The 22929-nt window shown below is 44.4% G+C and overlaps 1 protein-coding gene across 2 annotated transcripts in view; it reads left to right on the plus strand.

Annotated features, from left to right (window-relative positions):
• Positions 1-3474: 3474 nt before the first annotated feature.
• Positions 3475-22929, plus strand: part of SPTLC1 (serine palmitoyltransferase long chain base subunit 1) — a 52738-nt gene continuing 33283 nt past the window's right edge. For both annotated transcript variants that reach the window (XM_008690901.2, XM_008690900.2), the window contains exons 1-5: positions 3475-3569; positions 6282-6389; positions 8102-8196; positions 19581-19674; positions 20233-20305. In XM_008690901.2, the coding sequence (XP_008689123.2) occupies positions 3513-3569; positions 6282-6389; positions 8102-8196; positions 19581-19674; positions 20233-20305 (427 nt within the window). In that variant the 5' untranslated portion in view covers positions 3475-3512. The remainder of the gene's footprint in view (positions 3570-6281; positions 6390-8101; positions 8197-19580; positions 19675-20232; positions 20306-22929) is intronic.

The following is a 22929-nucleotide window of genomic DNA, read 5'->3' on the forward strand; positions in this document are numbered from 1 at the left end:
TTTGCCGGAAGGATGTGTGAGGGACCCTCTTGTCTAATGGCATGAAACCGCATGACAGACGTGGGAGACCAACAGTTTTTGAGAATATTGTATCAGCAGGACACTGCCAGGTTGGCCTGAGGGACAGAGACAGGACAAAGTAAAAGAGGGCTGTCAGATTTCCAGAGTTCTATAGCCAGAAAATGGGCTGATAGAGCTACTCAGTTATAAGAATATGCTGCCCTTCCAGAAAAAGGAAGAATGATTCTGGGGACAGAGCCACGAACACAGAGGTAGAAGCTGGAGGTGTGGGAGCAGAGGCCTGTGAAGCCGTGGGCCCAGACAATGCAGCTCCAAGCCACAGAGGGTAATTCTCAGACCTTGAAACTAAATGAAACTTGTTCTGCTGCCGTCTTAACTTGCTTGGGACAGATGACTCCTTTATTACTTCCCTTTTCTCCCTTTTGGAATGGGAACGTCTATCCCGTACCTGTCTCACCATTGCATTTTGTATGAGATCTTCTAGTTTCACAAGTCGATAGATGGAGAAGAACTTTGTCCCTGGATGGGTGATACTGGGACTCATCCATGTCTGATTCTCATGACTTCGATGATGACATTTGGGGCTTTTTGAGCTACTGATGTGTAAATGTGGGTTAAGATCTTGAAACTCTTGGATGGGGTGAATGTATTTTGCACATGAGACAGATGTGAATTGGGTGGCCAGAGGTTGAACTGCGGTGGGTTGAGTGGTGGCCCCCCAAAAGACATGTCTACATCCTGAACCCTGTGAATATGGTCTTATTTAGAAAAAGTTTCTTTGCTGATGTAAGTTAAGGCCCTTGAGATGAGATCATCCTGGATTATTACGGTGGGCCCTTAATCCAAAGACAGATGTCTGTTAAAAGGCACACAGAGAGCAGCCGGAGAAGAGAAGGCCATGCCAGGACTGAGGCAGAGAGTGTGATTGCACAACCACAGCCAAGGAAGAGCCACAGACGCTGGACAAGACAAGGAAGGGTTCTTCCCCAGAGCCTTTGCAGGGAATGCAGCCCTACGGACACCTTGATTTTGGACTCCTAGACTCCAGAATTGTGAGACAGTAAATTTCTGTTTCAAGCCACCCAGTTTGTGATCATTTGTCATCACGGCAACCTTTGGCAGCAAGCGTGCAGAACACGAAATCTGACAAGGCGCCTGTTCCAGTTCTCTACTGTAGCAGGTAACTGCCACATAACAATCCCAAAGCAGTGGCTAAAAATGAGAACAAACAAACATTTTTTTTTGCTCACAGATTTGGGGGTTGTCTGGGCTTAGCTAGGCATTTCTCATTCAGGGTCTCTGGGTCTCTCAGGTGGTGGTAACCAGAGGGTGGCTAGAGCTGGGACCATCCAGAAGGTATCTTTCCTCACGTGTCTGGCTCTGGACTAGCAAGACTCAAACATCTGGGCTCTGGGGAAGCTCAGGGCCCCGTGGCCATCTTTTTCTCCCTCTGTGTGGACCCACATGATCCCTCTACACGGCAGCTGCACTGTACTGTAGAATTGTCACAAAGATATGCCCAGCCTCAAGGGAAGAGAGCGTAGATTCCACCTCTTAATGGGTATATCAAACAATTTGCAGATAGTGCTGCCGACTCAGTCCAGAGAAGATGGTGAAGTTGACTTGCTATGGGGGACAAGGAAGCTGCAATATTTACATCCCAGCAGCCACGAGTCATCTATGGAGTTAAGGGGTGTCTGGGAAAATTCATGTGCCCACATCCTCCATGAGGGCAGGAAACATGGGGACCCCAACATGCCAGCAGGGTTCTGGCAGACTGAAGGTGCAGGTGCTGGCTGTTGGAAATAAAAGCAGCTACGGGAGGCAACGTGCACACATACAGTGCTGGATCCCAGGGGATGCCGACGGAATGCCTATGTCATCAGATACATAGCGCCAACTCCATGTGGAAATGTAGTGCATGGTGCTGGTGCCATGTCACAGTTTTGGGGAAAGTCAAGATTACTCAAATAAATGGCATTGGGAAAATCTGTTGTTCCTTTAGGAAAAAATAATTATAAGGCCCATACATCTCATCCTACAAAAATAGAGTTTCCAGCGTAATTAAAGCGCTAACTGTAGGCAACAACAAACCAGTGCAAGCGTGGAAGATAGCCTACGTCTAGTGGAGATGCCCTTTCTGAGCAAGATCTGAATCCACAGGCAGTCAGGGAACAGTCTGACACATTGTGTAAAATCTAAATTGTCAGTGTGACAGAAGACAACATAAACAGCCAGAAAGAAACAGGGAAAAAATGTCACCTATGAAAGAGGAGAATATAAGATGTTCAGAATGTAGAAAGAGCTCCTGTAAATCCATAAGAAAATGAAAAATCAGCAAAAGAAAATGGGCAAGGAATATGAATTGGTGATTCACAGAATCAGTGCTACAAATGCCAATAAAAAGTTGCTCAACCTCACGAATAACCAGAGGCATAAAAAAGAAAACTCAGTGAGGTGTCCTTTCGTCTCCGTTAAATGGGCGAAAGTTTTAAAAAGATTGATTATATCCATCAAGGAGCTACAGTGTGGCTACACTTTCAAACATTTTAAAGTGGCTGAGCCATTCTGGAGAACACTATGGCGGTATTTCCCAAAGTTAATACTGTGCATACTCTGTGACTAAAACTCCACTTTGAGAAAGTTCTTCAGAAATATTCCCACATGAACAGGAAGATACATGCCCATAGATGTTCGCTGCAGCATTGTTGGTAACAGAGATAGAAGTGGGAAACAACCTAAGTGTTCACCAACAGGAAAATATTTAAGTAAAATGGAACAAGAAATACGTATATATAACATATTATTCCAAGACGTAGTCTTCTTTAAGATTAAAAATACAAGATTTATAGACAAGTGGAAAAACACTATAAGAAAAAAAATAGAAAAAAATCAAGTTGTAGATCAGTATTTTCCCTAGGGTCCGTTGTATTTAAGACATCCAATCCAAGTAAGTGTGCACACCACCTCTGCATGTGCCTACAAGCGTTCTAGAAGGTTCCACACCAAACTGCTGTAGGACTTAATTCCTGCCAAGCATTGGTCTATGCGGGACACATCGTTAAGTGCTATATAAGAAGAGGCTATTTTTATTTATATTTCTGTACTTTTAAGGTTCTGTACATTCCTGGGTTAACTTCTGTCATTTAAAAGTAAAGAGCCTGTCTGTGATTTCAGGACACTACCTGCCCAGAGCAGGGGCCATTTATTATTAATCCCTCCATCCGGAGAGCCCAGCATGGACCCTGGCACAGCTCAACCGCAGGAGATCACCTGTTCCCACCCCGCCCTGCCACCAGGTGAGACCCCAAGGCCTACATGCCCCGCCTCTGAGGCCCCGGCTTCCCGCTTTCCTCCCCCGCTCAAGCGCCAGGAGGCGGAGCCCAGCGCTCGTCAGTCCCGCCCCACGCGCTAGACGTCACTGGGCTGCGCCGCGCGCTCTTTGACGTACCTGCGACTCGCCTTCCGGAAGGAAGCTCCGGTGGCTGACTATGGCGACCGCCGCCGAGCAGTGGGTACTGGTGGAGATGGTCCAGGCTCTTTACGAGGTGAGCTTGACCGCCCGAGCGGCCCACGACCACACCAGGCCCTGCGGGGGTGGGACGGGTCTGGTGGATTTGTGGTCTGAGTTCTGCGCGGGGTTGGCTCGGTCATGCCCCGACCCTTGGCTTCTCTGGCTGGAGGGGCTCGCGGGGGAGGCACGGGCGGGAGCGGGAACCAAGGGTCTCCTTCCGGGCTCAGGAAGGAAACAGGTGGGAGGGGGCGCAGGAGCGAGGCTGGTCTTGAAAAAACAGAGTTGGGACTGATAGTAAAACGGGGTGGTGAAAATAGAGTGGAAGATCTCAGTCTGGGAAGGTCCTAGGGAATTCAGGTCCTTGGGATTGTGGAGCAGGTAAAGGGGACAGAGTTGTTGTGTATTGGAGTTTGTTTTTGTCGGGGCGCGGGGTTACGAAAGCCGAATGATTTAGGAATTGGGAATATGAAATAGTTTGTCATTCTCCCACATGCGTCCCATTTTCTGTTTTGTAAAGATACACTTTTTAGAGATTTTTAAAGGCAGAGCAGGTAAGAGTTTTGAAAGGCTAGCTATTTCAGGTATGTTAGATATGATATGATAGCAGAACTTCAGTCTTAGAGAATGTTCATTCACTGGACATGTATCTACTGAGCTTCGCTACCCTGTCCCAGTAGAACTTTCTGCATGATCTGTATCTGAGCTATGCTACCCTGTCCCAGTAGAACTTTCTGCATGATCTATATCTGAGCTATTCGGTGTAGTAGCCGCTAACCAACCACATGTGGCTAGTGCAAGTGAGGGACTAAAATTTTCATTTAACTTAAATTAGATATATATTTACACAGTTACATGGTGACTGGTGGCTACGGTATTGGGACAGCACAGATCTAGACACTAGGGATAGTGCCGTGAACAAACGGGCAGAAATAGAGCTTGTATTCATTTAGAACGAATCTCAGTTTTTGATAATTTTGTAAAAACTGAACATTGCTGCTTACTGGCAGGGGAGACTGTGGTGTCTTCCACTGCAAGACTTGTCAGGACTTCCTGAAAAACAGTTGACAGAACAGATGTGGTATAAATGATGGCCAATATGAGCCTAACTATAGTAACTAAGATAAAAGCCACTGAAATTGAAGCAAAAAAAAAAATTAACAATTTTCTGTTCTATGTTGTCGCTTCCTTTTTGAGGGCTGCATAACTGATCAAGAGTGAGGTATTTTCTTGGATGTAACATTTCCAGGAAAAGAAGCTGCATTTGTGATTTTGATTAAGTCACTAGACAATTAGTGTCTCAATTTTTCTTAGGATGATTTCTTTGTGGGGAGAGATGCTCAGTAACTTGGGCAGATGCTTGCCTACTAGAATACAATTATTGAGAAAACCAAAACAATATTTTTTCTTCTTAAAGATTTTACTTATTTGTCAGAGAGAGAGAGCACGCGCGAGAGCACAAGCAGTGCGAGCGGCAGACAGAGGGAGAAGCAGGCTCCCCGCTGAGCAAGGAGCCTGATACGGGACTGGATCCCAGGACCCTGGGGTCATGACCCTGAGCCAAAGGCAGATGCCCAACCGACTGAGCCACCCAGGCATCCCAAGAAAACTGAAAGAATACTTAGACTAGAGTCCTTATTCTTAAATGAATTATTTTCAAGGGGGATCAGTATATTTAAAAATCATCTTAAAGAGAGACTTCCATTCTTGTTACAGTTACTCTATAGAATTTGAGGAGAATTCTAAAAAGAGAAATAATTGTGTGTGTATGTAACATATGTACGTAGTTAGAAAGATAATTGTATATTGACTTAGAAGTTTACCTATGAATTTGTCTGCGGTTTTCCTGTCTCCACATTCTGGTTTTTTAAAAAATTATAGTGAATCATCTTCACTTTCTTTTTGTCTAATGTTTGCAAATAATTTGTATTTACGTTTCTATACCTTTTTTTTAATGACTTTCCAGTGACAGTCTATTGGAGTAGATCACTCTGTAATTGACTGGGGTTAGTCACTATCTGGAATCTTCCACATGCACTTAGTGTGTCTGGTTGTGCAAAACATTAAAGTCAGCCCAGCCTTTATGTTGGAAATGTACAGTTGAAAAGAAGACTTGGCATGGATAGTTTCAGTAAGGTGTCTTCATGCCTGTTGACTTGGAACACACTGCATACTTTTGGGGAACTGCTGTAGGAAAAAAACCTGCCATTCCTTTAGGCGTTTATTATAAAGTCTTGTTTTCCTCAGCCATGTTCCAGGAAGGATTTAAAGAGGCTTACTGGGGATACAGAAACCATAGGAAGATGTGCAAAACTAAGAATTGTAGAAACTGAATTTCAGATGACTCTTCTAACTCATCCGTGGTACACTGGGGTGGTAGAAGGCTAGCAAAGCTGTGAAATGTTGGTTACTGTCCTTTCCCTCCAGTAGAAACATACATTATCTGAAGGATCTGATAGTTGATATTGTTCCACATGTTGGGATTCTGCATTTTATTTTATTAGGAATTAAATTTCTTTCCTATAGAGATTTTAAAGCTGTGCTATTAGAGATTTTCCATGTGAAGGAGAAATTGCTGACTGTTAGAAATGGGGAAAGGAACGAGTAGAAATGAAAGGAGTTTTGAAAATAAATCTTAAGTAATAGGTTAAAGGTTATGGGAGGCAATATATACGAGTGCATTACATTTTATGTGCAGATTTTGGAAGTGTTTATTTCATTTCTTTTTTGGTTTTTGGCTCATTATTAGGCTCCTGCTTACCATCTTATTTTGGAAGGAATTCTCATTCTCTGGATAATCAGACTTCTGTTCTCTAAAACTTACAAATTACAAGAACGATCAGATCTTACAGTCAAGGTAAGAAATTAAATCTTTTTTATTAATCAGTGTATGATTACAGTTGCTACATCCTTCCAAAAAGTATTTTTTGTGGTGGTTCACCTATGTATGTTAAAATATTTTCTATAATATAAAAAATCAAGGGAAAGGAAATATCAGGGAAGCAAAATATGGAGAAGCCAGGGGTAAAGCAGACACCCAGAGGAGCACCCTGCCACAGAGTGCTGCACTTCGTCAGAGGAAGCAGCAGTCTCAGGGACAGACGGTAGGAAGGAAGCATGGGCAGCGACAAGATTTCGATTTTCAACGTGCAGGGTGACGTGAGCTGCTCAGGAAGAGCACCACTGTTCTAAAACCCGAAGGAAAGTTTTCCCAGTGTTCTTCATAAAGGAAATTCGGAGTTGGAAAGAATCCTCCCGCCTCCCCACCCCAAACTGAATTTTGATGTGTTTTCCGTGGTAAGGGACCCAGTCCAAACCCAAGCCAGGAGAACCTTAGGAAGCAGTAGTGTCTAGGGGACTGCGGCACTGCCCACCTGGAGTCCTGTTCACCTGAAGGATGAGGGGGCTTGTGGAAAAGAAGTTTATCTTTCTCACTCCGGTGGGAGCACCTAGGAACGGTGCCCCAGTGCAAGAGGGAAGAGTGGTTCTGATCGCACTGTGGTTTCCGTCACTCGGATCTGTTTCCTCTCCAGCCTCTATAGCATTGGGCCAGGATGCTTAGAGAGACCAGTGACTGTGAGAAACGTTTTTCCATGAAAATCTCTACTACAACTTTGGTTCACAAGGCAGCACTGAGTCCAGCATGGAGATGGGGCGGAATTAATGAAACAATGTGGCAGTCACTCCCTGCATTGCACCGACTGGCTGCCGCCATCCTGATCTTTCATGTTAACTGTAGGGTGATCAGGTGTGTCCTCCAAAGGGCATGCAGCACATGGTTCTTAGGGCAGATACATTTTGGAAACCTGGCTAAGGCAGAGTAGGGGATGTCTTATTATATGATTTCATATAACCTTAGTAGGCCAGTGGATATTTGAAGCTCTGGTGAGATGCCCTCACCTTGACCACAGGTCCTTCCCTCCCCCACCGTTTTGTCCTGACTACCTTGTGGGATTAGCGTGCCATGGAACACTCTGGATAGCATTGCAGTAAGATTGGGCCATCCAGGGCAGAGGTCCCGTCTCTGCTTTTTCCTTTGGCATTTCAGAACTCCTTGTGAATGATCAGGTGGCTTGCTTCTAGCTCAGCTTTTTAAGCAGTTGATCATTCCTGGTATTTTGAGTTTTTGTTTAAAAAGCTGGCAATCCACATATATATACATTTTTTAAATGAATGATTGGGCATAACTTTACAGTAATCCTCTGAAAGCCAAACTTAGCAAGATTTAGTAATCATGGACATCTTACCCTAAAACCCGTGGAAGAAAAAAAACTGTGTTTTTAAAGCTTAACTTCTGGCAACATAGATGCATTGCCCTTCTGCTGTACGGATCTGCAGTTTCTTGAATACGAGGGGATCTTGAGATGCTTCTGACGTCTGTCCCACAGTCACAGGTGGACAGTATGCATGATGTACTCTGGCCTTCCGGGCTGCTGCTCTCTGCCACTCGGTCACTGGCAGGAACAGATGAGGAATTTATTGGTTGATTTATAACAGCAGTGTGGGAACAAAACAGTCACTGTCCAGTGACTAGCATTCTGCTGTATTTTCTTTTCTTTTCTCCCGTAGGAGAAGGAAGAATTGATTGAAGAGTGGCAGCCAGAACCTCTTGTTCCTCCCATCTCAAAAGACCATCCTGCTCTCAACTACAACGTCGTTTCAGGGTAAAGTGGTTTGCTTCTCAAAGGACTTGTATCTGGTTTCCTGTAGATATACTGACCAAAGCATACAGAGGTTTATGTAGTGTTTCTTTTTTAACAGAAATAAGATATTCAGAAATCTCTGACGATCAGAAACTCTCTGCTTTAGTGCCCAATATATGACTCTCTTTTAAGGCTGTATGGACATTTTTTTATAGTCTCCAATTTGGGCATTGCAGTTTGTCCCTTTGTTCCATTAAAAAAAATCTTTTTTTGCAAAATAATACATGCTCCTGATAATATTTCAAATAGTGAGACACACTTGAAATGAAAAGCAGCGCTCCTGCTTTTTCTCAGCTTGATTGTTACTGATTTTAGATCATTGTAGGTTACCTTCGTAACCAGATATTAATAGTGTGCTCACACTTCTGCTTAGTGATTAACTATAGACAGCAGCATTTGACTCTCACAGGAGGAATTCTGAAACTTGACCTTCCTTGTGCTGCCTCTCTCCCTGCTTCCAGGGTCTGATCTTTGTGTTTAGTTCTTCTGTTGCTTGTCTTTGCTTCACCATGTATGCTTTCTTAAATTAAAAAGTATTTTAAGTTTGCAGGAAATATCTGACCCGTGTGTACCCACCATCCAGAATAAGTAGGCATTAACATTTTGCTATCTTTATTTCAAATCTACTTTTGAAAAAAGAAATAAAACATTCCAGATATAGGTAAAGAAACGCCTTCCCATCTACCACTTAACTCTTATCTCCCACAAAGGACAACCGTTACCATGAAGTTGGTGGATGTCTTTCTTTCACTTAAATTTATACTTTAAAAAAAAAAACAAAACTCATTTATTTTAGAGAGAGAAAGAATGTGGAGGAGCAAAGGGTGAGGGAGAAGGAGAATCCTAAACAGGCTCCATGCTCAGTGCAAAGTCTGATTGCGGGGCTTGGACTCAAGACCCTGTGATTGTGGGGCGCCTGGGTGGCTCAGTTGTTAAGCGTCTGCCTTTGGCCCAGGATGTGATCCCGGCATTCAGGGATTGAGCCCCACATCAGGCTCCTACGCTGGGAGCCTGTTTCTTCCTCTCCCACTCCCCCTGCTTGTGTTCCCTCTCTTGCTGGCTGTCTCTCTGTCAAATAAATAAATAAAATCTTTAAAAAAAAAAAAAAAAAGACCCTGTGATCGTGACCTGAGCCAAAATCAAGAGCCGGACACTTAACTGACTGAGCCCCCCAGGTGCCCCTATATTTTTACTTTTAACACGTATCCCTGATGCCATGAAATTATTCAGTATTTTGTCTAAAAATGTGGTGCAGCATATTCTCCTGAGTGTATCCGTCCACTTCTGGTCTGATGTAGGGAGGCTTGTATTCTTCACTCCATGGATTTCTGTGGTCATACAAAATTTTTACGTGTTCTGAACTCAGACTTACTCATCATTAATGCTGTGGTTAACAAGTCCTTCCCCGCCCCCAGAGGTCAAATCTGCCTGTTTCTGTATGGTCAGTTATCCTAGCATTCTTAATTGAATTGTCCATTGTTGACCTACAGAATAGAAATTTCCCTTTTTTGTATACTACGTGCCCCCCTAACAGGTCTGTTTCTGGCTATATTTCTACTCTGTCAGTGTATTTGTCTCTCCCTGTGCCAGAATTTCATATAAATAGTACAGCTTAAGAATAGGCCTTAACTAGAGTGAGCCCTTCACCTCCTTGTCCTTCAGAATTGCTTGGGCTATTTGCAACTCTGTTTCTTAGTGTGAGTTTCAATTTAACTGATCACATTTGGCCAAAAAATGAGTGTGGGTTTGTGACTAGCAGTGCACTGATTTGAATTAACTGGAATCTTGCTGATACTGAATTTTCTCACTGCGTGCCTGGTGTATCACTTCGGTCTTTCATGTCCTACAGTAAAGTTATGTCACTTTCCTCATAAAGACTGCTTATCTTTTCCCCCCTACTTTTTACATTGAAATAATGGTAGATTCATATGCAGTTGTGAGAAGTAAGGAAGGTCCCACCTATCCTTCATCAGTTTCCGCCCACGGTAACTCCTGCTTAACGACCAGGACATGGATGTTGTGTGTCTTTTAATGGACTCATCTCTAGGAACCAGAGCGTGTTCGTTTCTGTCACGAGGAGCATCCTTGTCTTCTGTTCCTGTGTTACTGTGCTGGCTAGGACACCTCCCATGCGGTTGGATAGGAGTGGTGACGGGGTCTCAGTGTCCTGGTAGCTTCTGAGAGATGACCTGTACCAGTGATTGGCCTTCCTGTCTCTTGTCAGTTTGCTAAGGGAATTTTTTCATTAGTTTTTAAAATCAGAACATTAAATGCTATCCCATGTTTTCCTGTATCTATTGAGATGATGGTATGAGCTCTCTGCTCTAGGCAGTTACTGTGTTAAATTATATTGGTAGGTGTTTTTAAATGATGCATAGATGTGAGTTTTTATGAGAAAGACTGCAGCCCACCATGCCACCATTCCTCACCCCAGATTCCCACTATCTCCAGGTAGTCACTTTCTGTTTCTGGGATTTACCTGTGTTTTTCTAAGGCATGTGCTTATGCTACTATTTCTTGGTGGTGTCCTTTCTTTTCCAGTTTTAATTTTATCCATTCATTGCAGGAGGCAGAGACTGGCCCTCTGAAAACACACCCACACTTGCCCTCCCCCTGCTGTAGTCGCCCCTCTACTGCCTTCGCGTGATCAGGAAAGGAGGCCCGTGCCCCGGGAAAGGCAGCAGCCTGCTGTGACCCCTGGCTGTGGTGGGGCTCCCTGGGTCCCCTCGACAGGACACCCCCTGCAAGCCACACACAGGCCCCTTTTCCTCCCTTCTCCCCAGCACAGATTTGTTATTACACTGTGTGTCCCTGGATTACTTAGTGTTGACAGTTTTGTGACCACATTAGTATCATTCAGGAGGTAAGCTTAGCATCCATTTTTCTTATTACACAGAATATTGTAATTATATTGTCTTCCTCGTACACTTTTGTTTTCCTCGTTTCCTGCTTGCTTGCTTGGCTCTCCCAAGTCAACCTAATTCATCCTGTCATCTGCCTCCAGGAGCATCAGTCTCCATTCAGAATGTCCCCATGTACGTTATCTGTGGGGTTCATTTGCTCCCTTCCTGAAACCTTTGTTGTGCCGCAGGCTGACTGGTGCTTGGTACTTCGAGTGGCTCCCCGGGCGGCCCGGGCCTTCCCGTCGCCCTAGCTCCGGAATTCCCTTTGTCCCTCCCCTGCCTTGGCCGGCTCTGTCCGGCTTGCTCCCTCGCGTTAGAGTCCACGTAGCCTCCTGAGGAAGGGCTATGGAAGGTCCATTTTTTTTAAACCTTTCAGATCTTAAAATTGTTTTTTATTTTACTATTTTATACCAGAGTGATTGTTTTATTGGTTCTTACTGATCTGTTAGACACCTCAGTGTCTGGTGACCCTTAGCATCTATACTGTTTTCACTAGATAAAATATTTTCATTGTAATTAACAGCATTTTGTAAACAGTTTGCAAAAATCACCAAAAAATCTTGAAGCACGTTTTGCTGTTGTTGATAAACTTAGTTACTTTTCAGTGAACACAATAGTGGTGCTCATTCAGTGCTGAGTTAACCTGAAAGCAAGTGAATTTACTTAACTTGGATAGATTTTTTCTTTCAGTAAGAGCCTTATTGACATATAAACCACAGACCATGAAATTTGCTCTTTTAATTCACCACGATTAAGTGGGTTTTAGTATATTCACAGAGATGTGCAGCCATTGTCTCCATCTAATTTCAGAATATTTTTATCACCCCCCCAAAAAAATCCCACACCCACCCTCATTCACTCCCCACTTCCCCCTTCCCCAGCTACTTTCCCCTGATACCTACTAATCTACTTTTTCCATGCCTTTGGCTGCTGTTCTGGACTTTTTATATAAAAGGAATTATGCAGTATGTGGCCTTTTGTGTCTGATTTCTTTCACTTAGCATCATATTTCCAAGGTTTGTCCATGTCATAGTAGCATGTGTCAGTTTTGTTCCTGACTAATAAAATATTTCACTCTGAATATATCACATTTTGTTTGTACATTCATCAGTTGGTGGGTGTTGAGGGTTATTTCCACTTGGGAGTATATGAAAGGAGAAAAATTATATACATGCATAAACTCTCAGGAATATTTGTGTACACATTTTTAAAATTTTACCTAAAGACTTTATTTGAGAGAGAGAATGAGAGAGAGAGACAGCAGGAGCAAGGGCAGAAGGAGAGGGAGAAGCAGACACCACACTGAGCAGGGAGCCCAATGTGGGGCTCGATCCCAGGACCCTGAGATCATGACCTGAGCCAAAGGCAGATGCTTAACTGACTGAGCCAGCCAGGTGCCTCTGTACACATTTTTTCTGTGGACATGTGTTTTTATTTCGCCTGAGTATACACCTGAGAATGGAATTGTTGAGGTTTGTGGGAACTTACTTTGAGGAACCATCAGTCTGTTTAACAAAGTGGCTGAATCATTTTCCATTCCCGTCAGCAGTGCATGAGAGTTATGATTTCTCCCTGTCTTGGCCAACACTTACTGTCTTTCATTGTAGCCATCCTGCTAGGTCTGAAGTGATATCCCATTGTGGCTGGGATTTGCATTTCCCTGTGATTAATGATGTTGAACATCTTTTCATGCACTAATTGGTCATTTATATGTCTTTTCTGGAGAATAACCTATTTAAGTCATTTGCCCATTTTTTAACTGGGTTATTTGTCTTTTTATCATTGATTTATAAGAGTTCTTTGTATATTTTGGATTCCAGTCCCTTATCAAATATATGACATGCAAATATTTTCCCCCAATCCGTGGGTTTGTCACTTCTCTGACAGTGTACTTTGAAGCATCAGTGTTTCCAATTTTAATGAAGTCCAATTTATCTGTTTTGTTCTTTTGTTGCTTGTGCTTTTGTATTAGATCCTAAAATCCTTCCCTAATCCAAGATTATGAAGATTTACTCCTTTGTTTTCCAGGAGGAGGGCTTAGTGTCCCATTTTTCATTATGTAGATTTATATTTGATTTCTGTTTTCAGCATGGCCCCATCTCTCAGCTGTCCTTAGGACTTTGAGCTGATATTCAGGCTTTTCCAGAGAGTAAGTCTCCTGTCTTTCTGCAGAGCAGGAAGGGGATCTGAGCGAATGGCTGCTGCTTACAAGGTTTCCAGGTAGTCCCCATGTTCACAGGGAGCTGTTCCCCTAGCGTGGGATCATTTCCCCGGAGTTGTGGCTGAGCTGCTCACTTCCAGCAGACATGCTCTCTCTGGTCTCTGACGTCTCACATACAATCTGCCGTTTGCTGAGTGTCATCTCTGCTTGCATCCTGGTCTTAGTAGCATCAGATGTTTACATCTTGGCATTTTATGTCCCATTAGAAGGGACCAGAGTTTGATGGGTACTTCATTCTGTTTTGTTTACCAGAAGCTACTGGTAGGTTTTCCTATTAATAAATAATTCTTACATTCCTGGAATAAGGCTGTTTGGTTTGTTTTTCTACATTGCTGGTTTGTTTTGCTAAAGTTTGGGATTCTTAAGTTGTATGTTGAAACGTGAGTTTTGTTTCTTCTTTTCCCTTACTGTGCCTGGTCCAGTTCAGGTATCCGTTATAATTGGTTTTACCCTTTTCTTAGCCACTGTATTGTAGGCATGCTGACCACACTGCGTCTCTGGCCCTCCATCTTCTTCGTGCATGTGCAGTGACCTCGCTCAGGGCTCCATGATCCGGGCCCCGTGGAGGTTAATGTATGCCCTGACCAGAAAGGGGGAAGGCTTGTTCTGATCCTGCCTAAACAAGGCACCTTAGGTAACTGGTGAGGATCACTGGCGTGCAGAAGGCCCCACTTCAGATAACTACCCTGTGACCTCACCCACATGCCCTGCTCTCCGTAAAAGCCAGGGGTTAGGCTCGCCCAGACTGGGCCGAGAATGGGGGCTGAGAGTGGCTGCGCACTACCGGACTGCCCACCTGCCTCATCCCCCGTCGGTAAGTTACCCTGAGCAAAGCTCCGTCACACGATGGGGTGGCCGGCTTCAGTTTTCAGTCTTCAAGTGCCTTCTCAGCCTGGAGGACACTTTACTGACCCTCCTCCGCCATCTAACCAGTCTGCATCTGTCGTGCTGCTGGTTCTGTTGAGCCTAGATTTTTAGTCCTGAACTTCATGTCTTCAGTGAATTCTTCAAGCTGTTCAGGTTTCCTTCTTGAGTAATCTTGGTTACTGTCATTTAGTAAGTGTCCATTTCTTCTTGCCGTTTTGAATGTATTGGCCTGAAGCAGTTTCTAGGACTCTGTGGAGCCTGCAGATGTACAACACACACCCTTACGTACAGACGTGCATGACAGCGCATCTGCGGGGTCGTGTTTCCCCTGCAGGCAGTGTTTGTGTGCGTCCCCCTCTCTCACTCAGCTTTGCCGGGGGCTTGTCTCCTGACCCGACTCGGTTGAGGCTCCGTCTTCGTTTCTCCGCGTGGGGCCTTGTGGACACAGGTGCTGACCCTGTCCTCCATCCTACTCTGGTTGGCGCCCGCACAAGGCAGCGCTGGTGCTTTGCCCCTTGTCTCCTTTCATCCTCCCCCCCACCCCCGACTCAGCCGCCCCTCTGAAATACTGCCACTGAGCTTTCATGAGTCACTTGATGTCATATATTTCTTAATTATGAAAATAATACATTTTATTTTTATTTTATATTGTTAACCTTAAAAATAGTTATTTTTATCAACAAAAGTGGGTTTATTGGGGAGTAAATATTGCAGTTTGGGACCTGCAGGTTATGGCTAAACCATAGTCAAGTCCAGCAAACAACGGAGAAGAATGTTATTTTCTGGAGAAGGAGGAGGCTATTGAGAAGGGCTGTTTTAATGGAAGTTTATTGGAGAAAAGCAAGAGTCCAGGGCAGTGAGGGTTTCTCACTGGCCGAGCTGCAGGGCTGGTGGATCTCTTGTAGGAGACACAGTGTCTGTCTCTCCCGGTTGGGCCTGTAATTGTAGATTTCTTCCTCTGCAAGAGGCCTGTAATCCCCAGTTCTTCCTGGGACTGGCATGGAGCCCAGCTGCTCCCCCTTCCAGCCTCCCCTCCAGCACCCCAAGTCCACTTCAGTGCAGTTTCCCAGTACCTTTGGAACCACATCTTAATGGTTTATGAATGTATGTTTTTAATTTTGTGCTTCATTCTGATTTTTTGATTCACACTCATTTTTTTGAACATGTGTTTGAGTGCCCATTGTGTTCCAGGAATGTGCTGAGCACATACAGTAAGTCAAAATCTTAGTTTTTCTGGGACAGACAAACCAACAGTGAAATGAATAGAATGTTAGCTGGTGTTAAGTGATAATGAACAAATCTCAAAGCAGGGCAAACAGAAGATGTGGAGGGCTTGATGTATTTCTTGTTCATTCCTTCTGACTGCTACGTATGATTCCATTGTGTACTTAGCTGCTTTCCCCATGATGGATACCTAAGCTGCCCCCACTCCCCACTGCCACACAACATCTGGTGATTACTGGCCCCTTGGGCAGCTGTATGAGTCTCTCTGGAGCCAGGAGTGGGGTCTGACGTACACCTGTCTCATTTCCCTGTGGGGCTTCTCTACATGGTGACCCACCCATCTCTGCTCCCCTGAGTTAGTATACGGGGGTCCGGTTTCCCCACAGCCCTGTTTGGCAACATTGCTTTATTTTGTATTTGAGTAAGTGTCATTTCATCTGCTTAGTAGCTGCTGGGGTTTTCCCCTTCTGTGAATGCCTCTTCCTATCTTTTACCTCTTTTTTTTTTTTCTTTTTTCTTTTTTTTTTAAAGATTTTTTTTTTTATTTATTTCTGTGACAGAGAGACAGCCAGCGCGAGAGGGAACACAGCAGGGGGAGTAGGAGAGGAAGAAGCAGGCTCCCAGCGGAGGAGCCCGATGTGGGACTCTATCCCGGAACACCGGGATCACGCCCTGAGTCAAAGGCAGCCGCTTAATGACTGCGCTACCTAGGCGCCCCTTTTTTTTTTTTCTTACCTGAATTCCTAGCCTGTTTTCTGATTAGCAAGAATCCCATGTACCACGTAGACTTTAATCTATGGTCCGTTTTCAATGTAGTACTCCATTATGCTAATTTCAAGACACACGTTCTTATTTTTCCTATTTTAAGATCTCTGAAACGGGGATGAATCTGTGGTTGCTGAGAGCCTTTGTCGGTGGGTGGGGTGTCCTTGCTTGTGTATCTGTGAACTTGGTCATGGCTGTGCTTACTGCCAGCGCTTCAGCTGAGTTGTGAATGCTGCTGGCAGGAAAATCAGGGGATGGCAGGAGAGAGCGCCAGACTCCTCTGAGCCAGAGAACAGAGACTGCAGTGACTAAGGCTTTGAACATCCCTTTGTCATACTTCTGCCTGTGGATAATTACAGCATCAAAATTTGAAGCACGGGGGACACTAACCTGTCAGGTAACCTCGGAAATAATGGGGGAGCATCCTCCTAGATGACATGGGGTACTCCTCACAGCAGGGAGAATATTGTAGGAATACACATGCAATCTATGACTTACCAGCGGGGAGAAAACCTTCGGGACTCGGTTAAAGAGGTTAAGGATATGCTGACTGATTTATGTTTTCCCTTTTAGATGTACAGATGTGGTGTGACAGAAATCTGTGTCTAAGCATACCGAATAGAACTTCTCATTAAACGTAAACTCAAAAATCATAAGATCACAAGAAAACATCATTACATTTTCATCAGCAGTGTTTTCCTGTTTTCCTTCCTTAGTGGTAGCTAAAAAAACAGCGATGGCATCTTAGATTCAGGGAAGTACAGTAAATATCATCCATCCGTTAACTCTGTCTGTGGTGTCGTCACTGAACTAAAATTCTTTTTTTTTTTTTTTTTTTAAGTAGGCTCCACACCCAGCATAGAGCCCAACACGGGGCCTGAACTCATAACTCTGAGATCAAGACCCGAGTTGAGATCAAGAGTCGATTCTTAACCGACTGAGCCACCCAGGTGCCCCAACCAAAATTCTTAATTTTGACTCTGATTCATCCATCTTGGTCTCACTCTGTGCTGTGTGTGGGGGGAAATTTGTTCAGAAATCATTTCTACTCCAAGGTGTCACAAGGACATTCGTCCATGTTTTCTTTAGTTACATCTTCTAGGTTTTTAATAGGTCTAGAATTCACCTTTGTACATGTTTATCCAACTTTATTTTTCTCCATAGAAAAAGAAACGTGTGTGATTTCGTAGTTTGTGGGGCAACTGCTGTCATTCGCCAGGTGTTTGGATACACACAGTTCTCTTGAATTCTAGAGTCTTTCGTTGCTCTAGGTGCCTGCTCTCACACTGGTAGCCAACCCACTGTTAATGGGGTTCTGTAATCCTAGGCTCCTGGTAAAACACCGTTCTCCTTATTTCTAAGTTCACTTTGTAATTACTGACCCTCACTAATAGTGAGGTAGTGGTTTTTGGTTGGAAAGGGTTTCATTTTTCCTCCTTCTGGTCCTCTGATGCCTTGATTGTGGAGTCGTCTCTGGGTTGACTTTATTTGCTTCTGTGAGAGACTCTGAGGGGTCGTGTGCTCCAGCATTCTCGTGGTAAGTGACGGGTGTGACATCCCTGCAAGCCTGCGTGGAGCAAGGATGTGAACCTTCCGTTTCTTACTAGAAACTGCTTTCTTCCCCTGCTCCAAGTGCCGACGGAAATGAGATCCCTGTATCCCTGCATCATGGTGCCTCTTGACAGCTTATCAGCTGTGGTCACGGGCATTGGGCGTACTTTCTCTTGATGATTTGATTTCTCAGCCTATTAGTTTTTGTAGAATGACCTTGACTTTTCCAGCAGCAACCTTTAGTATAACATTGTCTTCATAGGGGCTCTGTCTTTTCATTTCTTTGTGAGCACCAGCACCTCTACACCAGGAGGATCGGGAAACGTAAGAAAGCCCGAGAAGTAGGAAACTAGATGACATGGTGGATTTGGAATCGGAGCAGGTGCTTGGGCCCTTGAGGCCAGAGGGAAGCGGGAAGGAATATTTAGAGAGCACCTCTTATGGACCAGGCACTTTTATAGCAATTACCCTGAGAGGGGGTTCTCTCCCGACTTCCTAGATTAAGAAGCAGAGACTCACAGAGGCCAGGGAGCCTCCCCGAGCTCCTGAAGCCAGGAGGAGCCGTGATGCCGGTGGAGGCTGTTGCCTCACTGCAGCCCATGGTCTTTTCCCGGAGTCCTCCTGCCTTCTGTATGGGTCCACCTGCTTCTGGTGGTCATTCTCTTCCTTCCCGGGTTTCCCAGCATCTTCTGTTTCTCGAACACCAGTTCTGTGAACACGTATTGAGAACAGGTTTCCCAGCCTTTTCTGGCCCCAGGGTGTCTTTCAGAGCAGCCCGTGTGCACAGCAGCACATGGGGACACGGGAAGCAGCTTCGTGCCACAGCCCTGTGCCCTGTGCCGGGTGCTCTGATGGTTCCATGCCACTCTTGTCATGGCTTCCTTCAGCTAGAAGAGGCTGGTCGTGACCAGTTGGCCTCACTAGCTCATGACCTGCAGTTTGGCCCCGTGTTTTTGAAGCCTGGCCTGTGGGAGTATTGTCAGCAGAGCACTTGGTGATCTCAAGAGCCCGTCTCCTCTCCCAGCCCAACTGAGACCTGTGCTCCTGGCCACGCTGTGTCTTTGTTTCTCCCCAGGGGCAGGGGAGGAATCCCTCTTACGTAGTATTCCAGCACTAACTGTAGAGCTTGGAAACATAGCCCACTGATTTTTGTAGTGTCTTTCTATAGTTTACATGTATTTTTAAACTACTTAACAGTAAAGCCATATGTTTTTCTGCCCATTCTTGCTTTTGATCTTGATGTTTTTATATTTCCATCTTGTTTGTCTTATTCCATATTTTTTTCCCAAGGTATTTCATTTCATTTAGCTACTTCTTTCTTAATGAGTTTTAAAATCAAATAAGATTTGCCATTTATATGTGTTGGAATTATAGCTCACTTTTTTTTTAAGTACTACAAATTAGCCTGATTTGTAATACACCACTTTCTGATTTTACATTTTAAAAATAAGAGGGGCACCTGGGTGGCTCCGTCAGTTCAGTGGCTGACTCTTGATTAAGGCTCAGGTCACGGTTTCAGGGTCATGAGATCAAGCCCCATGGTGGGCTCCATGCTCAGTTCCAAGTCTGCTTGAGATTCTGTCTCTCCCTCTGCCTCTCCCCCGGTTTCCGTGCATACACTCACGGAAACATTTATTTCTCTAGAAATAAATAATTCTTTAAAATAATTAATCAGTTGTTAAAATAGAGAACTAGGTGTGCAACTAGGGTAGGGTAACACTTCTGTGTCTTGCGTGCCCCCAGGGTGATGTGACAATGTGTGCCCTGTAACGGGAATACTTGCTCAAGTACAACACTGTCCTCTCTTTCCCCAGCCCTCCCAGCCACAACATTGTGGTGAATGGAAAAAAATGTGTGAACTTTGCCTCATTTAATTTTCTGGGATTGTTGGATAACCCTCGGGTCAAGGTAAGTAGCACCTGTGCGGACGATGGCACCATTACTTAAGAAGCTGGGCACGAGGGAAGAGACAAATGGAGAACATCAGAAAGGGCTCTCTCTGCTGGCCATTTGCCATGACTCCTCTTGGCAGAGCTGTGACGGGGGTTTCGACAAAGGGTGGGCAATCAGGGTGTCTGGTGTGGCTTAGTGACGGTGACATCCAGAAACCCATGGGAGCCAGCCCCAGGTAATAGTCAGAGGTGTGCCCAGGAAACTGCTTCGTCTCCTGTGAGGATTGCGAGCCAGTGAGCCGTTCTGAGGAAAGACTTCTGCCCAGAAATGGCAAAAATTATAAAGGCCTTGAGTTAACCACGTTTGGATAATCAAACCAATAGAACTTTCCCACGTTTTAAGTTCTGTCCCTAAATCTTTACATATGTTTGCTCTTTATATCCTGTTGTTAGAATTGCCATGGTTCTAAGAAAGGGAGGAACCTAGTTGGGGGAGGGAGGCGCTAAAGAATAGGAAATGTCAGTTTTGAACCTGAGAAATAAAGTATTAAGACCTGGCGTTTCTCCCACAAAGGCAGCAGCTTTGGCGTCTCTCAAGAAGTATGGCGTGGGGACTTGTGGACCTAGAGGATTTTATGGCACGTTTGGTATGTTCCTGCTGTCTTTTTCAAACTAACTGCTTTTAAGGATTGATTCAATTTGATTTCAAAACTGCTTGGAAGAGATATCCTTGATGAGTTGTGATGTCGAGTGGGTGAGTGCTGTTTGTGTGAGCTGCCCTGGTCCGGGACTGGATGTCACTCATAGAGGGAAGGCCTTGCTGCCTCGGGGGCACCATGTCAGTAGGGCGGAGCCTGAGCTGCTGTTGTAGGCGCCCCAAGGGCGGTGGTATGAGGAGACCCGGTTTGTTTCTGTCGGGCATGACTGTTGGAAGGGGAAGGGGGAGTCCCATTGCAGGTGGCTCTGCTCTTCATAGTCATGGAACCTGGTTCCTCCCTGTCCTCTTCATCTAGTACTGAGGGCACCGTCCTTGTCCGCTAGGCTGCAGCCAGGTGGCAAGTGGGGGTCGGGGTGCAGGCTGCGTGGCTGCAGTACCCCTTGAGGCAGGCAGGGGGCATTGCACATCACTCTGCCCACATTCCATTGTGGAGCCCAGAACCTGGGTCAAGCCTCCCTCTGAGTGGGCTGGGAGATGGCTCCAGCTGGGCAGCCACCTCCTGCCAGAAGGAAGGCAAGAACAGATTGGAGGGGGGGGGGGCGGTGAAGGAGTGACGATTAGCTCTTTTCTTTCTGAAATGAAGAGGAAGCGTCATTGATTACCAGCTGCATATTAGGATGAGTGTGGTTTCAAACACTACAAAGTCCCTAACTCAGAGTCCTCAGAGAAAATGTTAAATCATTGTTCAAATGAATGTTACTGCAAATAACTTTCTGGCTTACACATGTCAGCATGGGGTGAAAATGGAGCCCAGGGAAGTCTCTTTGTCTTCTCTTGCATTGCCATCTTTAGGCCTTTGTGTTTTGCTTAAATAGTTAAGGTGCTTTTATTTAAGGGAGCACCTTTCTTTAGTCCTTAGCTAGCTTAGTAAATTATTTGTATTGGAAACAGACAACAGAGTAGGCGTCTATGCATTTTTAAGGTGTAAAGGATCTGAAATATCTTGTGTTCCAGCATCCCAGCCATTCAGAAGCGGCGTAGAAAGTTCAGACACGTTACATGACTTTCTCACAGTCACACAGCTCATTAATTTCAGTCCTATGACTAGAAACCAAGTATCCTGACTGCCAGTCTTTATGGCAAGATCAAAGACTTACAGAGCGCCGATCAGTCTCCCTCTTTGCCCCAGTGTAAAGCAAACATGGGTTGTTTGCTTGATTTTTATTGGTAAGGAATTATTTCCTAGATATGTAGTATTAGAAAGCTAGGAAAGGCATTTTTTATGGGTTGTTCATTGTAATCTGATCAACAGGACTTTCTATGATTTGCTTGCTGGGGTTAAAAAAATTACTTTCTTAAAAGCTTTTCTTTCTAGGGGATTTTATTTGCATGTGTGGCCTTGGCTTCTGCTTGGGAATTAATTTGAGAAAACAGATAGCAGATTTATTGCTAAATCAAGTCGTGAAAAAGAAAGGCTTCAGCTCTTCAAAACCAGTTTTCCCAGAGCTGGTAAAAGAGCCCAGTCAGCTTTCTGTTTGGATTACCTGGAATGTAATATGCAGTAATAGGTGGGTGTGCTTCCAGACATGAGGTCTTCAGTGAATGGTTTTTAAGTTAATATTCTTGATCGAATAATTCAGCCCATGATAAAAGCTTCGGAAGGTTTTATAGAGAGTGAAAATTGTCTCCTCCCCCACCATTATCCCACACCTCCCCCCAAAAAAGACAGCTACTATCAGTAGTTCCTTGTTAATTCTTCCAGAGACTTTTTCCAGCAAATGCAAACCACTTCCATACATACATTTTCCCTCTATTTTTACAAAAATGGTAACATAGCCTGCATGTGTTCTGTGCCTTGCTGTTCCAGTGAGTTTGTTTGAAATTTAAATTGGATTTGGATTTTCAGGGGTCTTAAGCAGACTCCTTGCTGAGCACAGAGCCTGACGTGGGGCTCGATCTCATGACCCTGAGTTCATGACTTGAGCCGAAATCAAAAGCAGATGCTCAACCGACTGAGCCACCCATGGCCCCCCAAAAGGTTATTTTTAATTTTCCTGGAAGGAACACATTCAGGCATCTATTTTCAAAGATGAAAATACTTCCTTGTTTAGCTCTTTTCTCAACTTTTCAAGAACGAATGTAAATCACTAGTAAAAGTAAATTTCCTTTTTAAAACGTTCTTTTTATTATTTCACAGTAACATATTAGATGACATTACGTGATTAATACAGAAAAAAAATCAAACAACAGTTGAGTTAAAATTCGTCTAGCTTCTTAGGCTGGATGTTCTCTTGCCTTTGGTAAGTAGAACACTACAAGTTCTTCTGATAATCATATAAGGACCATATGATTAGGAGTTTTTCCACCTTCTCATTTTATTGTTTGAATGTGTGTTTGAGAACGGAGCGAGTGGATTTGTCAGGTTAGAGAGCGTACTTTCCTCTAGAGCTAACGGGTCCCATGTGCTTTGATACTATCTCTTTTCCAACTTCTTTGTGTTCTTTGACTATGTTCAGATCTCTTTTGCTTGAGGTTTATCACTGGTTCCCCAGGATCTGCTTTGCATATACAATGCCTACTTGACTCTTTGTTCTAAACTAAATCAGGATATAG

Source organism: Ursus maritimus, unplaced genomic scaffold (genome assembly GCF_017311325.1).
Source record: "Ursus maritimus isolate PB19 unplaced genomic scaffold, ASM1731132v1 scaffold_34, whole genome shotgun sequence".
Taxonomy (NCBI): Eukaryota; Metazoa; Chordata; class Mammalia; order Carnivora; family Ursidae; genus Ursus; species Ursus maritimus.